Below are 25,825 nucleotides of genomic sequence, written 5' to 3'. Positions count from 1 at the left end.
GTCATTTTGTATTTATTTCATTCAATCTATGTGAAGCACCTTATTATTAATATTATGGGCCAATTTCTCAAGAACTCATTGTAGTCTCAACACACCAGCGTGTCACATCAACACTACAGCAGTGTAGATTGGTCATGGCTGCTCTTATTTTTTAGGCCCGTTATCTCGAGATCATTACTTAATTTCCTCAAGAGATCAAGCGGCGTTGTGGTTCTGAAGATAGATCTCCTACTTCAAACCATTTCCTTCATTATCAGGGCTGGATTTAATCCTCAAGTTAATTGTTTTATGTTATATACAGGATCGTCATTTTGCTGTTTTCACTTCTGGAGTGCATGCTCCCATCAACAACAACTTCATCTGAAGTGGAAATGCTGAAATATACTGTAAATCCAAATGCTGCAAAAACAACCTGTTTTGGTGGAAAAGTTGTCAGTAAAAACAAAATGCAACAGAAACAGAAATAAATGATGAGATGCATGAATCATGAGACTTAAACGTCCGCTGGAGCTTCTGCTGCAGTAAAGAGATGAAGAATATCAGCAGGAGAAACATCAGATCTGTGGAGTGACGAGGAGAATAATCTCTCCAAATAATACATGAAACAAACACAGATGCCGTTTCTCCATGTTGTTCATGGTCTGACCAGCTCTCTCTTAATTTTCTTTCATTTTCGTCTCGCTCAGCCTTTTTCTACGGCAGTGCTTCAACAGAACTTGGCTGTTTATGTTGATGCACCCAACTCCTAATTCTTTTACAGAAAAATACAATGATTTGCTTTGTCTTTGCCGAATTTCTGGAAATTTGTGCCACATTTGGATGTAAACCAGACTCATGTTAAGTGTGAGAGAAAAGAGTCAGTGATGAAATCCCCTCTGACACACCAGGCACAGAGCTGCCTGTTGTGTTCAGATAAAGACACACTCAAGTTATCACGAGCACACAGTTTGTATCCATGCTAACAGTGAGGCTGCAGGGATGGTTCAGGGACACTTACTTTGGTACAGACGCACATATCTTGGCAAGTATTAGACAGATTTTCATTTACCTTCCCCAGAGGATGAATCCTACTGACTTTCATGATCCTCAGCATGATCTGCCTCTAGCACCATCATGAAGCTGAAAGTTTTTGTCTTGACAACTGGGGAATAGTTTACCATGAAAGTTTGTGCAGACATTCAAGGTCTCCAGAGGATGACCTGTAATGACTTGGTTGATCCCCTGTCTTCTCATCTGGTGCCAACAGAGGATTGAGATTTCAATTCAGCTACTGAATGAGTTGCTGTGGACTTTGGTTCAGACATTCATGTTCTCCAAAGAATCAGTTGTAACCTCTTCACAACACCTGCCCAACACCAGCATGTTAACATGAGCATGTTAGCATGCTGGAATTAGCATTTAGCTCAGTGCACCACTAAATAAAAAGTTCTAACATGGCTGTACACTCTTGGTCACGTTCATTTCTCAACATTAAGTTATATTAAATTTTTTTTAAACAACAGGCTTTAAAATACGGTCAAAGTTTGTTAGTATTATAAAGTTGTTGTCACTGTTATGAAGTCATGACTGATAGATAATAGGCCTGAAAACTTTAGAATCACGCTTCAGCCCGATGATCATTACAAATGAATATAAATACATCGCTCCGTCAGCATGAACACCAGCAGAGCACAGCTTGTCCCGATCCATAAATGCTCTGAGTGTGATACAAAAGTGTACTTATGTTCCCAACAAACGTCTGTTTGTCTCAGAAACAGCAGTAATGAGAACACAGAAGCTGATAGCTGACTGAGAGAAACACCATCACATGATTATTGTCTTTGTTTTAGTTTAGAGAGTTGATGAACATTCAAATTGCTGCATGACCAAAGAAATCCAAAAAGGATTGTTCTGACCAATCCCAACGTCTTAATGCTGTCCAAGGCCTTAAACCTGATGGTCCATGGTCAGCTGACATACTGTACAGAACAACAGGCCTCAGAAGTGTCCTGTATGGAGCAGCAGTCAGACTGTCTGCGTGTTGATCTCTCTGGTTCTGACTCAGTGTCTTCAGCAGTACACGGACCAGTAGATAAGGTTGAAGAAGATGTAGGAACCCGGGAAAATCATCCGGGAGTATTTGTCAATCGCGTGCGTGTTCTGGATGATGTTGAGGGTACGCAGGCTCTTCTTCTTCTTGGTGGTGGTGGACTCGCTGCTCACTGACAGATGGACCACCATGTGTTCAGGTTTCTCTGACACCTCGTGCAGCTCTTCCTGCTCCTCTTCTGGCACCATGGGCTCCTCAGTGTAGCCGGCCAGGCTGTTGGTGTCGGCCTCACTGTAGGTGCCGTCTAGCATGGTCATGGTTCGTGTCTGGGAGATGCCGCAGGTGCAGGGCAGGGACTGACAGGGAAAAACACAACATACAATCTAATCATTATTACATTTGGATTTTTAAATTAAATACACCATTAAGGAGATTATCAGGAAACACATCAGTGTCCTGAGTAGATGGCTGACTTTGTAACCCATGCTAATACCTGCTGTCCAGCTGATCCTGGGCCCTGATTATGAAAGTTAACTGTTGGTCTGTTGGACCAACCAGTTACTGTAGGTAACTCCCTGTATCTGGAAGTCTGCTCATGTGAGTCTTTATACAGTGTAGGAGACAACAGGGACGTCGGTAATCATCCAGCTCCCTGTCGGCTGAACATCCTGACATCACTAGTGAATAACTAACTCAGAGTATATCACCAGTCTGACCTGTCAGACCTGCGACCAGCCCTGCTCTTACATTAGTTGTAGATTATACTGTTTCATGTCTGGACCAAAGGAAGTGCTGCACTGCAGTTTTCTTTGACTCGTCAAAAGCTTTTAATTAATTCTCTCTTTATTCAGTCACTGTGTGATATGAGGTTGATTCATCACATCAGTTCTAGATCCTTTCCTGTTCCCCCCCTCTTGACCCCCGGCAGCCTCATCAGGTATAACAACTTTCCAAAGGTTGAAAAAGATGGTTGATGGTTTAAAGGCTCAGTCAGTGTAGACTAGGAAAAGACAGACCAAGTTCAAACTTAGATTTCCTGCTTTCTTACCAGTTACTCTCAGTACTCTCAGTTTTAAACCATCCTCACATTCATGGCTCCATTCACACCTGGTCCAACACCAGAACCTCTTTGTCTTTGTGTAATGTGTTGTTGCCACACTCTAGTTTGTGTGTTGTTGTTTCTGTATGTTTTACAGTTTGGTCACTGAATGTATTCAGATTTTACTAATGCTTTACTTAAATTACAATTAATTATTTCCCTTGAATTAATATGTGTTAATAGACCCACTCTAACCTGCTCAGGAAAGGGGGGTCACTGTGCTATTATTATTATTATTATCACTCTGGTTAGTTTTACTCAGCTATGTGTGCGTTTTCTGATGATCTTTAATGAAAACAGAATCACAGTCCACTGAAAGTGAATTCTGCTGCTCACTAGTAACTGATAATGTCTTACCATGATGTTTTGGATTTGTTTGATCAGGTCAAATGAATGATGAACTCATGTCAGAGTGTTCAGAGAGTCTGAAGTACAGGACATCACGTGGTGGGTCAGTGACAATGATCCACTGATGGGCCGGGCCTCTTATCATGTGTAGAACTGGACTCACACAACTTTGACACTTAGACATTATATTTGAAGAAGTCAGAGAATGACTGTGTAGTGTAATATAACCATATAACCATAAGTAAATAGTATATAGTATATAATATATTAAAGAATCTAATCCAAATGTTAATGAATCACAAATGAATGGTTAAAACATGTATTGCTCTGCACTAGTTGATTGAACATGCACCTATTGATTGAATTGATGATTAAACTACTGAATTGTGTTAACTTGGAGTGAAATATAACCACAAATGTAAGAGTGAAATCATGTAACCAAATATACCACACTTTTATTATTATTTTTAAAAGAGATGCAGTCAGTAGGGCAGTAGAACATATCATGGAGGAGACTTAGAGTTAGAAAAAACGTCTCACAGCCGCAGCACAGTGGAGGCAAGGCCACGAAGTGGCAACACAGTAGATAAGACATGCAAAAAATAATAATAAAAGTGTGGTATATTTGGTTACATGATTTCCAGGAAAGCAGCTGCAAAAGGGCTTTAAAGCGTATGACCGGTGTGGAGGTTGTCTCGACTAAATGTTGGCATGGGTGGGCACATGTTTAGCCTCGTGCAGGAAAATACCAGAGTCAGCAAAAGTTGATACATAAACAAAAGAAAGAGCAAGGATTGGATAAACCATGGTGCCCAACCCCCATCTTAGGGAATATAAGGAGTATATTTTGCATTGAGGATTTGGGTCTTATCTGATAAACTTTTGTCTGTGAGATCTCATGTTTTAATTGTCGACAATTAAACATTACTGCACTCAGCTTTGGAGGACTCCTGGAGATTATTTCCTTTTTATTGGTGACTTTTTGAAACTCTGAAACACCTTTTTGGACAAACAAAGAATACGAAATCGAGACACGACAACTGCAGGTCCATTATTCTCTCTTTTAGCTCTGTTTTGGTCTCCACCAACTCTCAGAAATCCTTCTCTCTAACGTTCAGTTACAATTTGTTTCATATAATAAATCTGAATAACAGAAGTTTGTAAAATGATAATGTGATGTGATGTCATCACAGGACCACTCCACTCAATATGGATGAATGTTGACTTTTCACCTTGTGCTGTCTTTACAGAAGCTCTGTGGAGGTGTGCTCAGTTATAACATGCTATCATAACTGCTGCTACATTTTATTGTATTGTAATAGTCGTGTAAAGCCATAAAAGGTTGATCTTTGTGCTAGCTTTTCTTTTGCCTTCCCGTCTTGCTTGTTTGATTTGAGGGATTGAAGCAGTGAATGAAGTGAGAAGATCAAGTTATTCTACTTCTGTTTCAAACAGGAACTTGAACTTTCCCAACCCATGCAGTTTACTGTTAATACCATACTGTTAATAATACAGCAACTCATTGCTTTTGCTGTCTTTTCACTGCTGCTCTTGTTTCTCCTCTGTTTCCTGACAGCCTGACAGATGCTCCCGTAAGAGAAATTGCAGAAAGTCAGCAAGAGTGCCAGAGCTTTGGAGTCTGGTTCTCTGGGGGACCGGTCCGGCTCATGAGCACAGAGAGTAATGCCTCTTACATTAATATTTCATGGCAGTCTGGGGTCTTTCTCACAGCACCAAACAGCATGCAGCAGAAACAAACCTGAGATCGCGCCCTCTCTCTCATCTTGCGCTCTCGGCGGTCCTGGACAGTGGACAGGTAGTTGACAGCCGCATACTCCAACACGGATAAGAAGACAAAGACGAAGCTGACCCAGAGGTAAATGTCTACCGCCTTGATGTAGGACACCCTGGGCATGGATGCGTTCACTCCAGTGATGATGGTAGACATGGTCAGCACTGTGGTGATGCCTGAAAACAATTGATAGACAGCAAAAAGCAGAGTGATGATGTGCTTGATTCTGAGTTGGTCTTTTCTTACTTTCACAGTGTAAACACACTACAGACGGCTGGGTCAGGAGGTGGACTGCGAGTGAAAGATAGCTATTGAAAGCAATAATATGACCATTTATACAATATGATGCAATGTGGTCCAATAGTGCTGCAATGCTACACAACCCTGTGAAGCTCGCAGTCAGCATGGTGCTGAAGATTCACAGGTGAGAAGGTGTCAGAGGTGAAAGGTGGTGAAATACTCAGCTTTTACTGAAACATACTACAAGAAAGTGACCTGGTGATGAAACAGTCTTAATTTACTAGTGATGCCTCTATATGACCTACAGAAGCAAACAGCACCATCAGTGAGAAGATCAGCTCTTTCTATACAATTATTATAATTCTTAATGCCTGTCAGCAGGTCAGAGTCCAACTCATCTGGGTTGGATAACTCATAAAATCCAAACTATTTTTCATGGTGGAGGATGAAGTGAGGAGTGTCACAGCCCGAGGAGAGAAGCTGCTGTATCAATCTCAAGGTCCATTTAGTAGTTTTTCTGGAGCTTTCAATCCTGTTACATAACTTTCATCACCAGGTGGAGCTGTCCATCTGTCATGGAACGTGTCTTTAAATGTATATTTTCTAGGCACTTAGAAACTGCAGTCGAGTGAACACTAGACAACTGTGTCTCCTGAGGAATGTGTTTCGCAAGTTACGTAAGTAAAGTTCTTGTTCAAACCCAAACCATGATCTTTTCCCTAAAGTAGTTCTGATGCCTCAACCTGACAAGCTTTATTTTAAAAGTGGAGCAATAAGTAGAGCGTCATAGTTTGAAGTGTAGGACCACGAACCAACCTACAGTATTTAAAATGATGGAGTCAGTACATGCTGCAGTCAGATTACACACCCTGAAGTATATGCATCATATATATATATATATATATATATATATATATGTGTGTGTGTGTGTGTGTAATTTTGGTGCACAACAGAGAGGAGAAACAAAGAAGAACAAATTGCAGTTGAGATATTAAAATCTTTTAACACCCTAACAGCTGCAGTTAATAAGAGCGATGAGATGAGCCATAAAAGGATCTCGGTGACGCCTGTATGACAAGCACAGCAACAGCCCCGATACAGAAAATAATTCAAAAGAAAACCCAGAGTGGAGCGTGGGAGGTTTGTGTGTTCACACAAGCATGTGTGTGTTCCCAGTTGGTGGAGCCATGTCACAGCCAGCTTTCATCATTTCACACACAGTTTTTCCTCAGGCATGCACAATCTCTTCAAAGGACAGTTTTTTTACCCAGGGAAACTCTGGCCGGCACAGCCCGACGGTCGATCCAGAACGACACCCATGACAGCATCACCATGAGTGTGGCAGGAAAGTATGTTTGCAGCAGGAAGAAGAAGATGTGGCGTCGCAACGTGAAGTTGATGTAGAGACGATTGTACCAGCCTGCAAACACAGCAAGAGATCCACTCAGACAGAGTGAACACTGAAAGATTCATCTGCTCACACACAGTCAACATGCACATGAAGGTTAACAGTATTTACAGACACATCAATGTAATGATGACAAACACATATAAACCAAAATATACCCTACCTCTAATATCAAAGTATACAAAGTAACATGATTCTGTACTTATTCCATATTAATTATTTATTCTTGTTAGTCCTTTATACACATTAAAAATATTTTTGTCTGACGACCAATCATAGTTTACTCTCATATGTCCACAGAAGTGCACATACAGACACGTACATGAATGTTGCTGGGTTTGTTTTGATGATAATAATAAGAATTACAATAAATATTATTATTAATTGACACCTTACATCTTTATTAATGGCGTCCTTCCATGAAAACCTCAACAGAATGGAATAGAAACCTTCTTTAAGGTCTGTTATCACGTCTTCTGTTACCTGTCCTCTCTCTTTAGACCTCAGCTAACAGGACCTCTCTACTGATCTAAAATCTAATGATGTCTGTGTAGAAACACAGTGGGCTGTGGAGGATGATCCTCTGTAGATATAAAGCCACATTCTAAAATTATGAAAACAAAACTATACTTAGTGTCAGGTGGTTACACACCAATCAGTACATTATTATGAACACTATATTACATTTCTGCCTATAGACCCCCTTAAATCCTACATACTGGACCTCATATGAGACTGTGAAGTATTACTGTATTGTATTAATAATTCAAATGTTTTAAACATAACGTACATTCTTACAACTTGTACTTTTATAATTATTGGAACAAAGCAAACAATCTTTTGTTGTTTACACCATCACTTGTATCACAGCTTGTGACTGAAGGGTGACAGTCGGGCGGTGACCAAGTAATGTAACTGGTGTATGTCCGACCAGTGTGTAACACCAGGAACACCACAGCCGACTGAATCATTTGTTAAATGCTTGCATACAATAAGGAACTCAAATCTTGTGTGGATTTCCTCTTTAGAGCCTCGACAGCAGGGGAGTTCAAATATTACATAACTATAAATATAACATTTCTCCTGAAAGTACAATGTAGCAAGAGAAAAGGTCAAAGTAGTCTCCAGTAGTGTTCAGGTCTACACTCACAGGCCTCATGACAGCAGACATGAAACATTATCATTCATATCAGGATTATGTAAAAGAACAGAACAAAGTCCAGCAAAGAATGCTAATGCAAACACATCTGGGCTCCTGTTGCCTTAATCCTGCATGTGTGTGTGTGTGTGTGTGTGTGTGTACCTGTGCTGCTGTAGAAGGCCAGGCGAGACGTGGTGTGGAACTTCTGGATGAGGAACTGTGATAAGGAGATGCGATCGTCAGTGCTCAGGGACTCATCTCCGCTCTTCCAGTACAGCATCAGGTCTTCATCTGTGTAGGCATCTGAAAAAAACAGCCAATCAGATGTAAGCGTGGACTCAACTTTACATCTTTGGTGAATCACTATTTAACATCATACTTATATAATAATAATAATCCTGGCTGCAGACTTCAGCTTTGGGAAATGTACATTGAAATGTTCATGAAACTGACCTGGATAAGCAGAAGTACATTCTTTTCTCACTGCACTCTGCTCACATGTTTCCACACTTGTTATTTATTCATCAGAGAACAGCTTTTGATGGCCACCAAGCGAGCAGCAGCCCGAGGCACGAGTCAACAGTCTGCAGCATGAAACTAGCAGCAGAATAACATGGCAGTGTTTGCTACAGTGTCAGAACACTTACAGTGAGACCTGGTGATATAATGCCATCGTCACGGCGAACAGACACCAGGACACATTTTATTATTCACACATTTAAGGTCTGCTTCGCTAATTACAGCTAAAGGCAATGTACAGCTAATGTTGATGGGAACACAGGTTTACTCTCCATAGTTTGTTTTCATCACTTCCCATCACAATCTTTATTATCTCATACTGCTGTGAGCAGAAGGGAAGGAGGGAGTGTTTTCTGTTTGCGTGTGATATATGGAGGCTTCCTCTGTTTGGTATTTGCTTGCTTGCTCTGCCTTATATGAGAATGAGACTGTATTCTGTGCCCCGCATCTGTTTTCTAAATGAAGCTGGAGGGGATGTGCTTGACTTCATGAGTGTAACGTTAGAGAGGAGAGAGAAGCAGAGTCTCTGCTGAGGGCTGAATGTAGCGATTGACCTGGATTCAAACACACAGACACATTTTAATTCACAGGAAAGCTGTTTGTGGTGACGAACACTGGTGCCAGTAATGTGAATGAACCCACATGTGACTGCTCACAGACGAGGGGAAGTTTTATTCTCATTAAGTTCAATCTCGTCTTCCTCCCTGTCGCCGACGCAGCAGTGATCTAATGAGACGCACCGTTACCTTCAGTGAACACGTGGATTCGTCTGGTTTGAACATTGTTGGAAACATCTGTGATAATGTGAGAACACAACTCAATGACATCTGCAACAAAGGTCTGCTTGTTTTCAGACATACATATATATTCTATAAATGAGAAGTCTGAGGCTCACTGAAGTATCCACGTGTTTAACTCCACCATGAACTTTTGTCACAGTCTTTTTCTCTGCATGTGATTGATTAGCTGTCAGACTGATACCAGACAGACACACAGACATCTGGCTCTGGACTTTAAATGATCCAGTGGCAGGTTGATGTGGTAGTTTACCAAGATTCAGTCATGATGATGCAGATGTGTTTCCCATGACAACACAGAGGAAATTCATACAGTATGTCCATTGTTGCACATGAGGGGGAATGTAATAAAGTGAGGCTGTCAGAGAGGCTTAATGAAGTAACAGCAAGGAGATATACTGTATGACCACAGATGTGATTAACACAGACACTGATGCTGAGAAACTTCCTGCTGCCACCTTCTTCTGCTTGAGAAACCTATAAAGCCCCACTGTGAGCCGGAAGAGGCTGTGAACAGCTTTTATCTTTACAAGCTGTCATTTTTGAAGTGTGCCCAGTAGCAACCTTAAATCCCCAGATGTCTTTGCAGCTAACTGTTGATGTTATGAAGCTGCTCACACACACTTCACTGTTGAGCCTGAAACATCAGAGGGTGTGTGTTTAATGTTAAATGTGCGGGGACGCTTGGTGAACCGGACCCTGGGGTGTGCTGGATCTTTCCTCAGAATCTTTGATGTCTCAAAAATAAAGACTTTCAAAAGGCAGAAACTGCAGCGCCTCTCTGTCGGCCTCTCTTCAGGTATGCCCTGCCTTCTTTCCCTCTGATGGCCTCACAGTTGGTGAGGGAAACACTACAGGCCATGTGGGCCAGCAGCAACTCATTACAGGAGGGACGATGTCAGCAGTGACATTACTGACTGATGAGAGTGGTGACAGAGCAAACCTGCACGCACCTGCCCTGTGTGCATGAATCCAGCACACACACTGACCACACACTGCTGGGGCTCCCAGACCAGCCGCTGCTCCTATGCTGTCTTACTAACAAAACCTACGTCTGCCTGGTTCAACAGTCTTGTGTTAATTTGATTAAACACAACAGTGTATGAGGGGCGGCTGTGGTTCAGGAGGTGGAGCAAGTTGTCCACTAATTACAAGGCTGACAGTTCAGTCCGCTGCTCCTCCTGTCAACCTGCCTACACGCTGAAGCCTCGATAAAAAGCAGCTTGCTACCATCAGTGAGTGGGTGATTTAAAGTCAAATCAAAAAGAGATTCATGGATAACTCTAGATTTTAACAATTTGGACCATTATGGGTTATCTTCATTTTTTCTTCCGTGAATGCTCGACAGCCTGTCTGACTGTCATGTTTCCCAACTCCTCTGATTTCTTTTCATTGATGTCTAGACTTTCTCTGATCTCTGTGAATACTTTGATGAGCACAGTGTTACTCTACAGATGAGACTGATAGCCTGAACTACAGAAACCTGAGCCAAGTTGTGACAAACTAATAATGTGGTAACTAGAACATAGTAACTGGTAAAACGTAGCAATGCGTAGTTACTCATTAATCAGAGATACTCTGACAATTAAAAAGTTGTTGAAGTGAGCTGAGGGAACTTCTTCATTCTGACAGTCATTAAACTGACTCCTCACACACACGTCAGCAAAGGATCAATGACAGAATGGCTTTTATTACTGCCATCACACACGTTCACACATGTTCACACATGTTCACACATGTTCACACATGGCCCAGGGTTCATACAGAAGTGAGCATCTTCTGAATTCTCATTGCATCTCTTCATATGTTTCAACATGCTGGTCATTTACAGTTGGTCGGCATCATTCACAAACTGAGAGAGCCACACTTTTAAATCTGTAAACCTCGACCCTATAACTGACTTTGTTGATGATTCAGTCAGTGTGAAAGTTTTCTAGATGATAATTTCTAAATGGTAAAGAAGGGGAGGAGTAACACGTCACATCTGATGACATCACACGTCACTTTCCATTCCCAAGGTTCCTTAAACACGGGATGAAACTCTCTACGGCTCTTCACCTCTGAACACCACCCGTCTGGACCTCAGCCCAGGAGTCTGCACCTGGAGCCAACGGGCCAACAAAAGGTGGATGCCTCCTCCTCGTCCTCTGAGACAACCAGCGTCTTCAGAACAAACTTGTTTACAGATGTTTACAGATGTAATAAAGAGAAGACTGCTCAGAAATACTCGTTTCAGAGTGGGTTTCTACTGAATTAGGATGATTAATAAACCATTTATTTCTCACCTCTCAGCAGGTATGATGTGGGCACACCCTCCATAGGGATATGGTTATTATATGTCTCATTTAATATGAATCACAATGTAGGTGTCAGCATGTGTCTCGTCACCTCTAATAACCCACGTAAGAGAGACGTATTGCCAACTTTCTAACAGTATAGCAGACCGTCAGGTCAGCCTGTGTGACAGCTCCCTGATAACAAGCCTGTCATAATGATGTCTCGATGACGTCATAATGAGGCCTTGTTCCTGTCTCTGGTGTTCTCAGTTTACGACTGCAACTTTTTCTTCTCTGCTGTTTGAATTCAATAATAAATCACTCTCATTATTTTGATATAAATAATTCTAGTTCCTCTAAGAACTGAAACAATCTCTGAATACAAAATAACATCAGGTCCTGATTTCTGAGGGAAAAACATAGAAATACATTAAAAAAAATGTGAATGCTTGACCTGCACTGCCTCACATTAGAGAAATATTTGACGTGTAGCGGTGTCTTCTTCACCATGTCAGCAGTGAACACATTGCCTCATTTTGACCAGGAACATGACCACTTGACCATCGTTACAGCAATACAAGAAGCATGTACTCACAGCTCTCCAGCTCCAGTGAGCAGGTCTGAGAATCCAGAGGAAACCGGCTGAAGTCCATGTTACAGGCTGCTGTCACCGTCACTCTGTCCAGCACAGAAACAACAGCAGACAGTCATGTTACTGCATTTATTCTTTATTAATATTACTCTCAATCTAACTGGAAATATTGTCAGGCACACCACACTCTGTGTGACGCAGGAGGTAAAGTGCCGCCCCGGTACCAGGTCGTTAGGGAGTCCAAACCCTCACATTATAGCTGAGTACAGTAACATACATCCTGAAAACATCTGAGGAGAGAAACGGCCATGCAGAGACAGAATCCTGGTTCAGATTTGAGCAGCACAGGTCTCAATGTGATCTGCTCACATTGTTTCACTCAGTAAAGTCACATATTATAACCTTTAACCGGACCTAAGCTGTAGTGTCACGGTCCAACTGGCTACAGTTGAAAGTTTCCACTCTGAGTCTGAGACTTTTGTTGCATGTTGTTGTTGTTCATCTCTTCCATCATCTGTCATCTGTCAGAATCTGTAATAAAGGCCTGCCAGTATGGACCAGGACAACAAATGATATATTGGGAATAACATTCTGAAGAAAAATACCTAAAAGTTTTTCATCATTTTTCATCTCAGTGAAATAGTCTGACACAAACAGTGTATACCTCAGACTGTTGTTACAGACTGAGAGCAGCAACATTGTGCTTATAGAGATGATTATCTTATTTTTTACCGGTCATTCAGTGGCTCACCAACACATTGTATCACTGGAGGACAATGTCAGAACAGATGAGGAGGTCACTTATTTTGTCTTTTAGCGGGAAAAGGTCATCTGTCTGTTTGTGTGTTTATTCTACTGTGTGAAGCGTCATCAGGTCACGTGACAGCTGCTGTATAAAGTCAAGCTATTATTATTATTATTATCATTAAACGTGAACATGTAGAGACATCTTCTATGTGTCAGAATCAGAACAGTGTGTTCAGCCGCTGGTCTGGTCGTGTACAGCAGGTTTTTCAGAGCCTTTTCCCTGCAGACAGCTTTCTGCTGCTGCTGCTGGAAACCAGGTCAGTGTGAGCAGTGAGACTGAAGCAAAACAACCAAGCTGTGGTTACTGTTGGGCCGTCAAACCAAAACAACAAGCTGAAAGAGGCTAAACATCTCTGCAGAGCTGAGGGGAAATGCAGAGTCTGCTAAATTTCTCTGCAGGTTCATTAATACCAATGACACATTTCACAACACGCTGTCGTCTGAGCGACTGTTGGTGTCAAAGACAGACTCAGCACTGTGCTCCTGTGATACTGTCACACTGATGATGGACAGAAAAGAGGATTAGAATCAGTGCAGCAGAATCAGGAGCATTGTCTGTATTTTATCCGACATATTCTACAAAATCTGGCACCTACATTACCCACAATGCAACTCAAACACCAACAGTTTTCTCTGAGATTCAGGTGTGTTATGCTAGTAGCAGCTAATGTGGCCTGGAGCAGAGGTGAGGACGTCCACAGAGGTCTGATGAGCTCACTGCTGAACAACTTCAGCTCCAGCCGACACTTATCATTATTATTATTATTATTATTATTATTATTATTATTATTAATATTATCATCATCATTATCATTATTATAATTATTATTATTATTTTTATTGTTATTGTTATTGTGATTATTATTATTATTATTATTATTATGATTATTATTATATATAAGTTATTACTCACCCTACCATTATTCCAGTGTTGTGTTGGTGTGGTCCTGTTTAAATAAAGCATGCCAGCACACAGTGGAAGGATTACTGAATGAGGATTAATGGAGGATCTGCATCTGATTCTTGTCCTGGGGCTTCCTGGCATCTTAATCCAGCTCTGGTTTCAAAAGTCTCCCTTTATTTATTCAACTGTTCAGTCAGTGCGACAGTAAACTAAACACAAGATACACATGAAGCCTGCTGGCCATCACTGAGGCCTGATGACTTTCATTACAGCGGTTAATACTTGTGCTCCTGTTCAGTCTGCAGCAAGACATCACTGTGTTTACTTGTTCACTCGAACACTTGCTTGGCTCAGATTCTACTTTAATGACTTTCTTATTCGTCATCTTGTCAGAAGATCTTGACGTTTGCACAGTGCAGCAGGGGACACATTAAGGAGAATAGTGAAGTCTTCTGGCAGTGTTTGAACTTCTGTTTGTAGTTCAGCTCTACATCTGCACATCTCCATATCTCTGGCATGAACATTCATGAATATCTTTTAGATTGCATGAGTCATATCTCAGTCTAACAGCACTTTAATGAGCACCTCCGCTCACTACATACCAACCTGTAGGCTCACTTGGATCAGGAAAATTAGCAGTTTAGAGATTAATGATATCCAGAAACAGGAGCAGGAGGGGGGGGGATCTATGAGAAGGAGGAGGAGGAGGATCTCAAGGGGAGATGATGACACTGCCAGAAAGCCAGCAGAATAAATGGATTCGTTTAAACATTGTGTCAATTAAAATTCAGCAGCATGTTTTTGGAGCTATTATCCATTCTGTCAGTCTAAACTGTATCATTACTGAGCAACGTGATGATTACTGAGCTAACAGGTCAGTGAGTCAACAGGATGTACTGTAACATCTGCCTGCCTGCCTGTCTGCCTGCCTGCCTGTCTGTCTGTCTGCCTGTCTGTCTGCCTGCCTGTCTGTCTGTCTGTTTGTCTGTCTGTCTGCCTGCCTGCCTGCCTGTCTCTCTGTCTGTCTCTCTGTCTGCCTGCCTGCCTGCCTGCCTGCCTGTCTGCCTGCCTGTCTGTCTGTCTGTCTGTCTGTCTGTCTGTCTGCCTGCCTGCCTGTCTGCCTGCCTGCCTGTCTGTCTGTCTGTCTGTCTGTCTGCCTGCCTGCCTGTCTGCCTGCCTGCCTGTCTGTCTGTCTGTCTGTCTGTCTGCCTGCCTGTCTGTCTGCCTGCCTGCCTGTCTGTCTGTCTGCCTGTCTCTCTGTCTGTCTGCCTGCCTGCCTGCCTGCCTGCCTGCCTGTCTCTCTGTCTGTCTGTCTGCCTGCCTGCCTGCCTGACTGTCTGTTTGCCTGCCTGCCTGCCTGCCTGCCTGCCTGCCTGTCTGTCTGCCTGCCTGCCTGCCTGTCTGTCTGCCTGTGTGTGTGTGTGGTGCTTTCTGTGGGAGAGAGGAGCTCCTGGTGGTGTGGACTTTCAGGATCTTTTACATGCACAGGAACATTTATGACACTCTGAAGGAAGTCCTTTAAAGGAACGGACCTGTTTGATATCATTTGGGCGGCCCTGTTGAGTGTGTGAGCAGTTCAGGAGGTCTAACTGGATCTGTGCAGCCCTCACACTACCAGAACACCTGAACCCAAATGATGTGCACACTCAAGTACTGCTAGGGGATGCAGGTGTGTTGCTCAGTACCAGAGAAAGCACAGGGGAATTGATGTAATTTGGTTTGATTGAGCGTTTTTCAAAGCTGCAAGCAGCAATACAGAAGAGCATTCTGAACAGCATGTTTCAACGAGCGGTGATCTATATATAAAATATATAAGACTCACATTTTTCAGAAAGTCTCTGATGTGGCATTTGAACAGAGACACGTGAACTCAAGCTCAGGTTAATTGAATTCTTCTGGGGTTAGCAGCTCTCTCAGGCAGACTGACCCACCTCATTATTCAACACTAGAGATAAAAAGGCTTCAAAATAAAACTCCTGGCTTACTGATATGATATAAACTGCCATCATGGCACATGTGGTCTGAATCACTGTGGTTTACAGTAGATAGGTTTAGTTTTAGCCTCATGTCTCAAATCCATCACAGATTATCACACTGCAACACACAAACTGTGTTTTAGACATATTGAATATTAAACATAGTTTCACATGTACAGTAAAACATTACCTGTGAACACACAAGTAAGATTGGCGGATTGACCCTTTAACAGCATTTATTATAAGTTATTCACCACTGGCTCTGACGCCTCTTTGAGTTTGAAACAAAGTCATACCTCTGTGGAGATAAAATGATTTAGTCAAACACTGAGATTAGTTTCTGTTGGACTGGTTTGTCTGAGGGTAAACTGACAGATACTGTATGAATAATGGTTTGAGATAACAGAGGAAGTTTCATTTGAATCTCAACTGAAGTTTTAACACAAAGAAGAAGAATTTGGATTTGGTACCGGCCCAGTGGACGGGCTTACTGTGATCACTGATGTTTAATATGACACCTGTGCCTCCTGCTCACAGATTTGTACAGAGGGAACTTTGGATGCTGCTATCTGATAATATTGTCAACAGACATAAAAATCCATTCACTTTGTGTTAAATAAATCAGGCTATGAACGTATGGTGTATGTAAACACCACTGAAAACCAGCCTGAAGTATGAGAAGAAGTCAGATGGTTAAATGCTACAGACCTCAAGCTGTAGAGGACATGTCCATCAGGGAAGACACGCAGCATGATGTTGTCTGTGGTGGTGTCGTGGATGAAGGACCTCTTAGAGTGCACAAAGAAGACATCAGGGACCCAGATCTTCTTCACCAGCCGACCATCGAACGTCATGCTCTTGTTGGTGCTGCTGGTGAACGACAGGCGCTCATCCTTCCAGTAGTGCCTCAGGTACAGAGTCATGGTGAAGTCCTGGTGGAGTCAAAGAACGAGTGTATGAGACAGTGTACTGGAGATCCACTACCACACAACACAGAGCCATGTTGGACGAAGACCAGTGACTTGACGGACCGAACATGCTATGAAAGAAAAAAAACCTTTCCCTCAGGGATCAATAAAGTCTCATCTTCTGTTGAAGACCTCATCATCATCATCATCATCAATGGGACCACATACAAGAAACCAGTTATATCTGCAGGTGTATCTGCAGGTGTATCTGCTGCTTTTACTTCCTGCTTTACTTTTGTGATAAAACCTCTGAAATGTTTATCTGTGCTCTGCTATAATGTAATTTCACAGTGGTACAAGAAAAGTCTGAGCGACAGCATAAATGTTTGTGTAAGTGTTATGGAGAATCTACCATGATGTATAATCTAAGGACCATCTGTCAACACTGAACACATGTCCACTAAGAACCAGTCCAAAGCTAATAAGCTATGAAACAAGCTGAGAAACCAAATGTATGTTTTTAGCTACTGTGAGACAGTGAGGCTGCACTCACAGCCAGGAACATGACTGACAGGAGCTGAGACAGCGGGGACATCTGGTGTCTGTGAAGACCATCAAAAAGATGAGAAAACGTGGCTGCTGTTCGCTGCTGCTGGTCCTCAACAGTCAAGATTTAATTAGATTTAGACTGAAGCTATTCAGAGTTTCACAGCTCTGCACATCTGCAGGCTCAAAGCCATCGGAGAACCATTTACTGCTGATGTTGGTTGCATGAGGTGGAAGTCACCTTGAGGTAGAAAACTGAATTCATTAAAATGTCTTCACCGTTACATCATCCAGCTCAGTTGACTGTTAAGATGAATGTCTGCATTTAGATATGATTATTGAACACATTATTTTACACTAACTTGGACCTCAGTTTGTTTCTGTTGGTCTTGACCATCAGCACACACACGCACAAAACCCATTCAACATTCATCTGACGTGCATTCTGTCAGAAACTAGCATGATGTTGGATTCTGACCTTCACCTTCCTCTCTTGTTGAATCTCTTCAATAATTACCTTTAGTAACAATAAACCCAGCTCGCTGTCACTTAGTGCTGTAGTACTCGAGATCGGTCTCAACACCATTTTTTTTGTGATCAAATTTTTATTTTATTTTCCAAACTTTGAAAAAGGCAGTGCCTTTTAATAACAAATCCAAAACATGATGACAGACATAAGGATGAGAAGATGAGAACTAAGAGAAACCACAATAGTAAAAAAAATAAAACCCACATAAAATAACCCCTGAAAACTGAGATAAATCATTCAGGAGTAAAGTAGTTATTGACACCGGAATTGTCAAAGAAAATATATTTGCCAAAAACTAGCGACAGGTGGGCATTGCAGGAACATGTGAAGAAATGTACCAGGAGCCACGAGGGAACACAGGGTGCACCGGGAGTCAGCCACTAGACCCATTAAGTGCAGTCTTCGTGGGGTCAGGTAAGTTCTATGAGCATAATTCAGGTGGATTTGTTGGTGATTTGGATTACGTGAAGTCAACAAAATGTCAGACCAGACCGTGTCCCAATCAAAATCAGGTCTAAGTCCTGGAACATCACTTCTCCACTGTTTGTCTAAGAGCAGGTCCTTGTCAGAGGACTTCAGTAGAAAAGTATAAAAAGTAGAGACAAAGTCCCTGGAGGTTCCTCTGCTCGTAATAAGTTTGTAAAAAGGGTGTTGTTTCAGTGGCTGACCCCACGGGACTCCATAGGCCTTGAGTGCTGCCCTAAGCTGAAGATAAAAAAAGAAAGATGAGCCTGGCAGGTCATAACATTCTTTCAGATCCTGAAATGAGCGAAGACCAGTATCATTATAAACATCCTCTAAGGTGTGAATGCCTTTTTTCTCCCACTGAGAAAAAGTAATGGGCCTCTGTCCTATGAGAATTTGGCTGTTATTAAATATCGGGGACTCAAAATGCCACGGACAAAGAATACCACAAGATTTCTGGGAGTTACGCCAAATCTGAATTGTGAGATAAGAGGACCAAACCTCAGCTGACATTGTTTGATAGAAATGTTTGTGAATACAACATCCTGAAGTCTCCAAGGGGAGACCAGCTGTTCCTCTAGCACACGCCATCAGACCACATCCTTTGGGTTAAACCAGTTAATCAAAGGTCTCAAAGAAAAAGACCAAAAGTATAATTTAAAATGTGGTACCGCCAGCCCCCCATCCAGCCTCCTCCATTGAATAGTAGACATTTTAAGTCTTGGCCGCTTATTGTTCCAAAGAAATTTAGACACAATTGAATCGAGTTTCTTCCAATACCCATTACGAGGAGGTAAAGAGAGCACTGAACTAACAAAATTAACTCTCGGAAATATATTCATTTTAATGATCGAAACACGAGTTTGTAGAGAGTTGGGCAGGCGTGCATCTATTAAGGTCCTGCAGAACCTTGTTGTACTGTACAGTATGTGTAATTATGCATCACAGTCCGGTTTAAAGTGGGGAATATTTCTACCCCGAGATATGTGAAATGTTCGACCATGATTATGCCTGCTGGAAGATGAGTCAATTTGGCGGTCTCATTAAGAGGTAAAAATGCAGATTTGGGCCAATTAATCCTAAATCCTGAAAGGTCACCAAATTCTTCAAACACTCTAAGTAAATGAGGTTCAGACGAGGAAGGGTTACACATGGAATTAATTTCTTTTTGAACTACTTTCACCTGCAAGTCCAATTGTTAATTGTAATTAGACTGAAGTGAAGCATTCAGGTTGGCAAATAAATCTTCCAATTTTCCAAGTTTTGAGAGGTACACTTTACGTAAATTGATGGAAAATATGCAAATAGTGAGTGTGGCTCCTGATGAAACCCTTAACTGAATCCCACAATATTCTGGGGTCTTCCACTGAACCCACATTAAACTCTAAAAACTCTGCGAGTTTCTCCCTAAATTGCAAGCAGAAGTCATCATTTTTCAGTAATGTTGTGTTAAATCGCCACCTGGAAGCACGAGAGGAGAGCTTTTTAAATGAAGCAGACAGAAAGATGGCTTTATGGTCGGATAAAGCTATGGGCTAAGATGGACACATCATCAAAAAGATCGGGGAGGCAAACAAGTAGTCATTTCTAGAGAAGGCCTTATGTCTTGAAAAAAGGAGGAAAAATCTCTCAGAGAGGGGTTTACCATGTGCCACATATCAACAAGACCAGTATTGCGAGCCCAAGACTGCAGAGCAGCTGAGGCCTGTCTCTGTTCCGGTGTTTCTGAAGCACCTGATCTGTCTATGCCTGGATCCCATACTGCATTAAAGTCTGACCCTACTATAAACATGTAGTCTGCAAGCTGTAGCCTAATGTCAGCGAGCACACTATAGAAATCTGCACCAAACTGGTTAGGCGCTTAAAACTGACATCAAGGCCATTTTCCTCTTAGGACATTGAATTTTGGCAATAGTTATCCTCCCCGATGAGTCTGCCCATATGTCCAGAACTTTAATATTTAGACTACGTTTAGCCACTATGGCCACACCTCGTACCTTGGTACTAGCAGAGGAGGATGCTATGACATGATAGAATTTGTCGGCCAGTCTCCTAACATCAGCCTTCAGAAGGTGAGTTTCACTCAGTAGTGCTATATCCACCTTTTTTCTCCTCAATAAACCAAGGACACTAGTGCGTTTATGTGGAGCGTTAAGGCCGCCTGTGTTCCAAACCAGTGTGTTTTAATTAGTCATAAATTGATGTAAACAGTGAATGTATGTATGTATGTATCTTCCCAAAGGAAGAACAAAATAGTCCGCAACCAGGAGAAAAACCTCCATCCCAAATGTTCAACCAAATAAGCACACAATCAACACAAATCCACAAGTCAGTGCCAGATACTGCAGAGCCACACACGAAGAGAAAAAAAAAAGATTGTTGTGTTATCCAGCTTTACGGTAAACATGAATCTATATGAAAATAATATTCACGCTGTAAAAATCGTCGTCATTTAACATGAACTGCACCGCATGTACCAAACATAACACTACGCTGGATGATTGTAAAGTGACAACGACATCAGATAAAATTAAAACATAATCGCCTGTAGTGCACGAGTAAGGCAAAAACTTAACTGCACCGGCTGCCAACCTCCAGCCCCAGAATGCCAACCTGAGAGCCGCAAACACATTACAAGCTCAAACTTGTTAACCGTCGCCACTCTTGGGGTCAGTCGTCCAGTAAGGGCAAAACTGCCGGAGAGTGCTCAACCACCGGCTCGTCTTCAGTAGCATCACTGGGGCGGTCCCAGTCCAGAAACTGCTCCGCGTCGGCCGGTGAGGAAAAAAGATGAGTGGACTGTCCAGATCTTATCTTGAGAGTGGCAGGGTAAAGTAGGAAAGCCTCGGTGCCCCTTTCTCTTGCAATAGCCATTGCCCGTGATAATGATCTGCAGCGTTTAGCTGTTTAATCGCTGAAGTCAGCAGCAAACCGGAGCACTCGATTGCCGACTGAGGGTGCATGTTTCCCCGCTTCCCGTAGGATAGACTGCTGCACAGAGAACTGAAGGCAGGTGCTTTAGTGCGGGGAACCACACCGGGATCATCCTTTCCAGGAACTGCACTGGGGCATCCTGCTCTGTGTTCTCCGGCATGCTGTAGACCCGAATGTTGCATCTACTACTACGGTCCTCCAAGTCCGCAAACTTCCATTCGTAACCCTGCAGCTTCTCTTGCGTGTTGGAGATCACGACAGAGACTTTCTCAGTGTCCTTTTTCAGAGTAGTAAGCTCGCCTTCAGCCGTAACAATCCTTGTGGTCAGTGAAGTTAGCTCTGTCTGCACAGAATCTAGCCTATTAACCACATGCTGCATGCTAGCTTCCAGCTCCTCGTGCAGCAAAGCTCTGACGACTTCAGCAATGGATTTAATATCTTCGTCTTTCAGGGTTTTAGCCGTCTTTCCTTTTGAATCAGCATTTTAACCGACCATCGGTGCATTCACCAAAAAAACGGTGCTTGTTTGGCGTGAAATGATTTAAATATTTGACAAAAATGGGATGCTGCCGGAGAGCTCAAAACTCAGGCAGCCATCAGGTCCACGCGGTTACCGGAACTCCCTCAAGACCATTTTTTGAGGTTCTTGGTCTTGTCTTGGAATCAAGGACATTTTTACTCGGTCTTGTCTCGGTCTCGACCTCTTAAAGTCTTGGTCTTGTCTCGGTCTCGGTACTCTCTGGTCTCGGTAATGTCTTGGTCTCGGTTGGTGCGGTCTTGACTACAACACTACTCTCACTTCCAACCCATCACATACAGCAGCCGGGTCAGTGGACCTACACTTCCAGATTCATTCCTGTACTTATCTCTGGAGGGTAAGAGCCTCAAGTGCAGTCGTATAAATGGCAAGAACAATCTGAGTCGGGGTGGTCGAGGTGCTTGGATGGCTCATGAACTCAGCTTGTCCTTCGAGTATGTTATATAAGTAAGTTAACGTATGTAAATGAGGTAACATGAAGTTACCTAACTGATGAACTTACATCACAGTTATTATTATTATTATTACTTACATTACCTAAGTTACGTACAGTATGTGTCACTGTAAAGGTCTTTTATTCAAAAACAATTCATAGACTGTAAGCCGTACAGAGTGCAGCAGCTACGTAAGTTCTTCCTTATGAACCAGCACACAGATCTCCTCAGGCTGGACCCTGCTGTCTGTCTGCATCAGGAACAATCTTTCACATTGCATACAAGTGTGGACAACCACAGTTTTTCTTACCATATCAACCTCAGAGATGCTGTCCAAGCTCTCCACCTGAACATCCACTCCGACAGGAATCGCAGGACCTGCCAAACAGAAGTATATGATGAGCGAATAGTGTGAAGTACACAGTTATGTAACAGCAGACCTTGTTGTCCAGCTGATTCATGAGACAACAATCTGAATTTGACCAGTTGGCTGCTTCCTCTGCTCAGTGTGTTTGCTTCTACCATGACTGACTGCAGCTAACAGGTGTATGTGTGTGTGTTTTCATTAGGATGCACAGCAAGGAGGTGCAGACAGCTCTACCTGATACTGACTTATTGTATTGTCTATAGTTAGATGATAAGTCTCTTGTCTACAGATTCTCTGTTCATTTGCAGATATGTGTTTATACAGATCAGCCCACAAACACTATGGAATTCATTTATTACATTTATTTCAACACACAAAATGCAACTTTAAAGTCAGCAAACTGTAACCCATGATTTTGAGCCACAACACACTTAACGCACAAACTTAAATAAAAGCAATAATAATTCAATAGAGGGAAACTTTTCACCAGATATTGAAGCGTGACATCCTGAAAATCATGCACCATCACAACAGAAGTGTAAATAACGAGCTGGATTATGAACTGGGTCAGAGAGCGTCTTCATTCCCACCAGCATCACCAACACCAACAGTTACACAGCTTTTACAGTCAGTTCAGAATCAAACTTTCTTAAGCTCCATGTGAACTTTTGCTGACATTTGGCCCATTTTCTCTCTGTGATTTAACTTGTGTGGAATCCAGGAATTAACAGCCATCTCACTTCAGCAGTGTATCAATGAGGGATGGAAACACACAACACCACAGGAAGTGATACACAACACATCTGACTTCTGTTCATGGAGGAGAGGAAACGTAAACACACCTGTCGCAAAGATTTCAGCTTTTTTAAAGAATGCTGTTGGACTGTCTTCTGTTACATGTCTGTGTTAGCATGTTTCTGTCCAGGGTTACATTCACTGTCTCGTGCAGTCAAAGTACAGGAGCTTTAAGAGCTTTACCTGTATGAGGTGTTCTGACTCCATCTCATTCAGTGTTACTGTAACTGATTCTTGTAAATGTTTCAGATCTCTTTATCATATCTGTTTTGGCCTCTGACCTCTCCATAAGGATAACAGCATTACGTGTGACCCTGTCACAAGCACACAATGCTCACAGGCATTGAGCTGAAGTGGAGGCAAGATTTACAGGCGATTTGAACCACTTTGCATCACTTATCTATACAGTCTGTAATCCACAGAGATTAGCAGAGACACTAAATGCTAGATTAGAGTCACCAAAGCTCTTCAAATGAGGGGCTGTGGAGGGATCTCTGTGTTTGGGATTATTCTTCACTTACTGGGACAATGGCAAGTGTGTCGCACTTGAAACGTCATCATGTTGAAACCAACTAAATCACCAGTGTCCACCTGGTCAGAGTATCGAGCAGCATTTAGAAATTTAAATCTCCTCTATGTTTGTTCGTTTGTGATGCTGAACTGAGTGCAAGGCTCACTGTCACTGTCCGACTGTTTGACTGAATCCAAATGTCCAGATTTCACAGCACCTGCTGACTTTCAGACTTTAGAGGTGCATCCCCAGAAGACTTTGAGGACTACCAGTGAGGACTACTACCAGTGAACACTTGGTGATCTCAGAAGAAGAAGAAGCAGAATCCACATCAAGATGGAAGTTATAACCCAGTGATGCTCAAACTTCTTACACCATGTACCACCTCAGAGGATATTATTCTCCCACCATATGATCCACATCGTTGACTCAAACACAACTGAAGACTCTGGCCTTCAGTACATCACTCTGTGACCGGATGTTGGACTTCCTCAGAGTCTTCAGAACATGTGACATGAGTCCTGACAGACATGTATGTGATGTCCACTGTGCACATGACACTTTTAAATAAAGCTCCATGTGGGGACACTTACTGAGGACTGCTCACTATCATTAAATCAAACTGCTGGCTGATATCAGTTTTGTGAACTACTGTACATCACTCTCCACTGCAGCAGAATCACATACTAGCATTAATTACTAGATCCATGCAAACCTCACATTATATGGTCCTAATACCAACTGGACTCATGAAGCTGATACTGTGTACATATTAATGGACCCTTGACTCCAATAAATCCAGCAGTAATAAAACATAAGTGTAATAATCTACAATCTGAAAGGAAAGTGAAAGTACTGCTGTCCAGATGTTTACAGGCTCATGTGTGATAGATACAGAGTAGCTCCTGTCTGTAGATCCAGATGTGTGCTACTGACATTACAGTTACACTGTGAGTGAAGAACCACACACACACACACACACACACACACAAACACACACACTACAGCCAGTAGTTTCAGAGAGGGCCTGTCTAAACACAACAGATCGTCCCCTGTGGACTCTATGGGGGACAAACAAACTATAATGGGACACCACTGAGGGAGAGCTGTGATGCAGCTTAGATTGTGTTAATGCAGAGCTACAGCTGTCACACAGATCTGAAGTGCTTCACTCACTTTATGCAGACATGCTGAAGGCTTACTGTGCACTGAGAGAATCTGAATAATCTTTTTTGGCTCATAAAATATTTACAGATGAAGATCAGATTGTGAAATAACAGACTGAGATGTCTGTGATGTGAAGGTGTTTCAGATCGGCCTTCTCCTTCACAGACGATCAGTGATGTGAGGATGAGTCACACATGTGATCAACCAGGTTCCTCATGTTCTTTATGTGTCCTGAATATGAGTCAAACCAACGTCAGTCATGACTCGTGTGCATGTACAGCTTCTCATTAACATCTTGTGTTGTTGACGACATGACAAAGACCAGATACTGGGACAGACTAATGAATATGAATTCTTAAATATCATGAAATTATTTGACAATAAGTCACCACAGGATGTCTGACCTGATGCACCGGCATCTTTCTAAATGTCCCTGAGGACCTAACACCTGGTGTAGCCTCCTACAGTCTGCATCAGGTCCAGGTTAGTCTGAATCTAGAGCTGTTACCTGTGTTTGATTACTGAATCAGTCCCTGTGTATTTCAGTCTGTTTTCACATCAGTTCCTCCGTCCTGTTTTATGTCTAATGTATCCTTTGTTTGAAGCACTTAGTGGAGGTGAGCCATCAGGGACAGACTGAGACGCCCACACAGACTGTACCTGCATCATGAGCTGCTGCTGACGCCGACAGCAGCACCTGGAT

At 42.3% G+C, this 25,825-nt stretch overlaps 1 protein-coding gene across 1 annotated transcript in view; it reads right to left on the bottom strand.

Annotated features, from left to right (window-relative positions):
• Positions 1–1,535: 1,535 nt before the first annotated feature.
• The window catches only part of gabrr2a (gamma-aminobutyric acid type A receptor subunit rho2a), a 41,708-nt gene continuing 17,418 nt past the window's right edge, over positions 1,536–25,825 (bottom strand). Inside the window, exons 3-9 of the mRNA XM_084381117.1 lie at positions 22,593–22,660; positions 16,637–16,860; positions 12,245–12,327; positions 8,220–8,360; positions 6,776–6,928; positions 5,236–5,444; positions 1,536–2,385 (exon numbers count right to left, since the gene is read on the bottom strand). Of these exons, the coding sequence (XP_084237243.1) occupies positions 2,050–2,385; positions 5,236–5,444; positions 6,776–6,928; positions 8,220–8,360; positions 12,245–12,327; positions 16,637–16,860; positions 22,593–22,660 (1,214 nt within the window). The 3' untranslated portion in view covers positions 1,536–2,049. The remainder of the gene's footprint in view (positions 2,386–5,235; positions 5,445–6,775; positions 6,929–8,219; positions 8,361–12,244; positions 12,328–16,636; positions 16,861–22,592; positions 22,661–25,825) is intronic.

This window comes from Pagrus pagrus (genome assembly GCF_965226575.1).
Source record: "Pagrus pagrus genome assembly, chromosome: 18".
NCBI classification, from domain to species: Eukaryota; Metazoa; Chordata; class Actinopteri; order Spariformes; family Sparidae; genus Pagrus; species Pagrus pagrus.
This window is presented reverse-complemented; position numbering and strand designations above follow the sequence as displayed.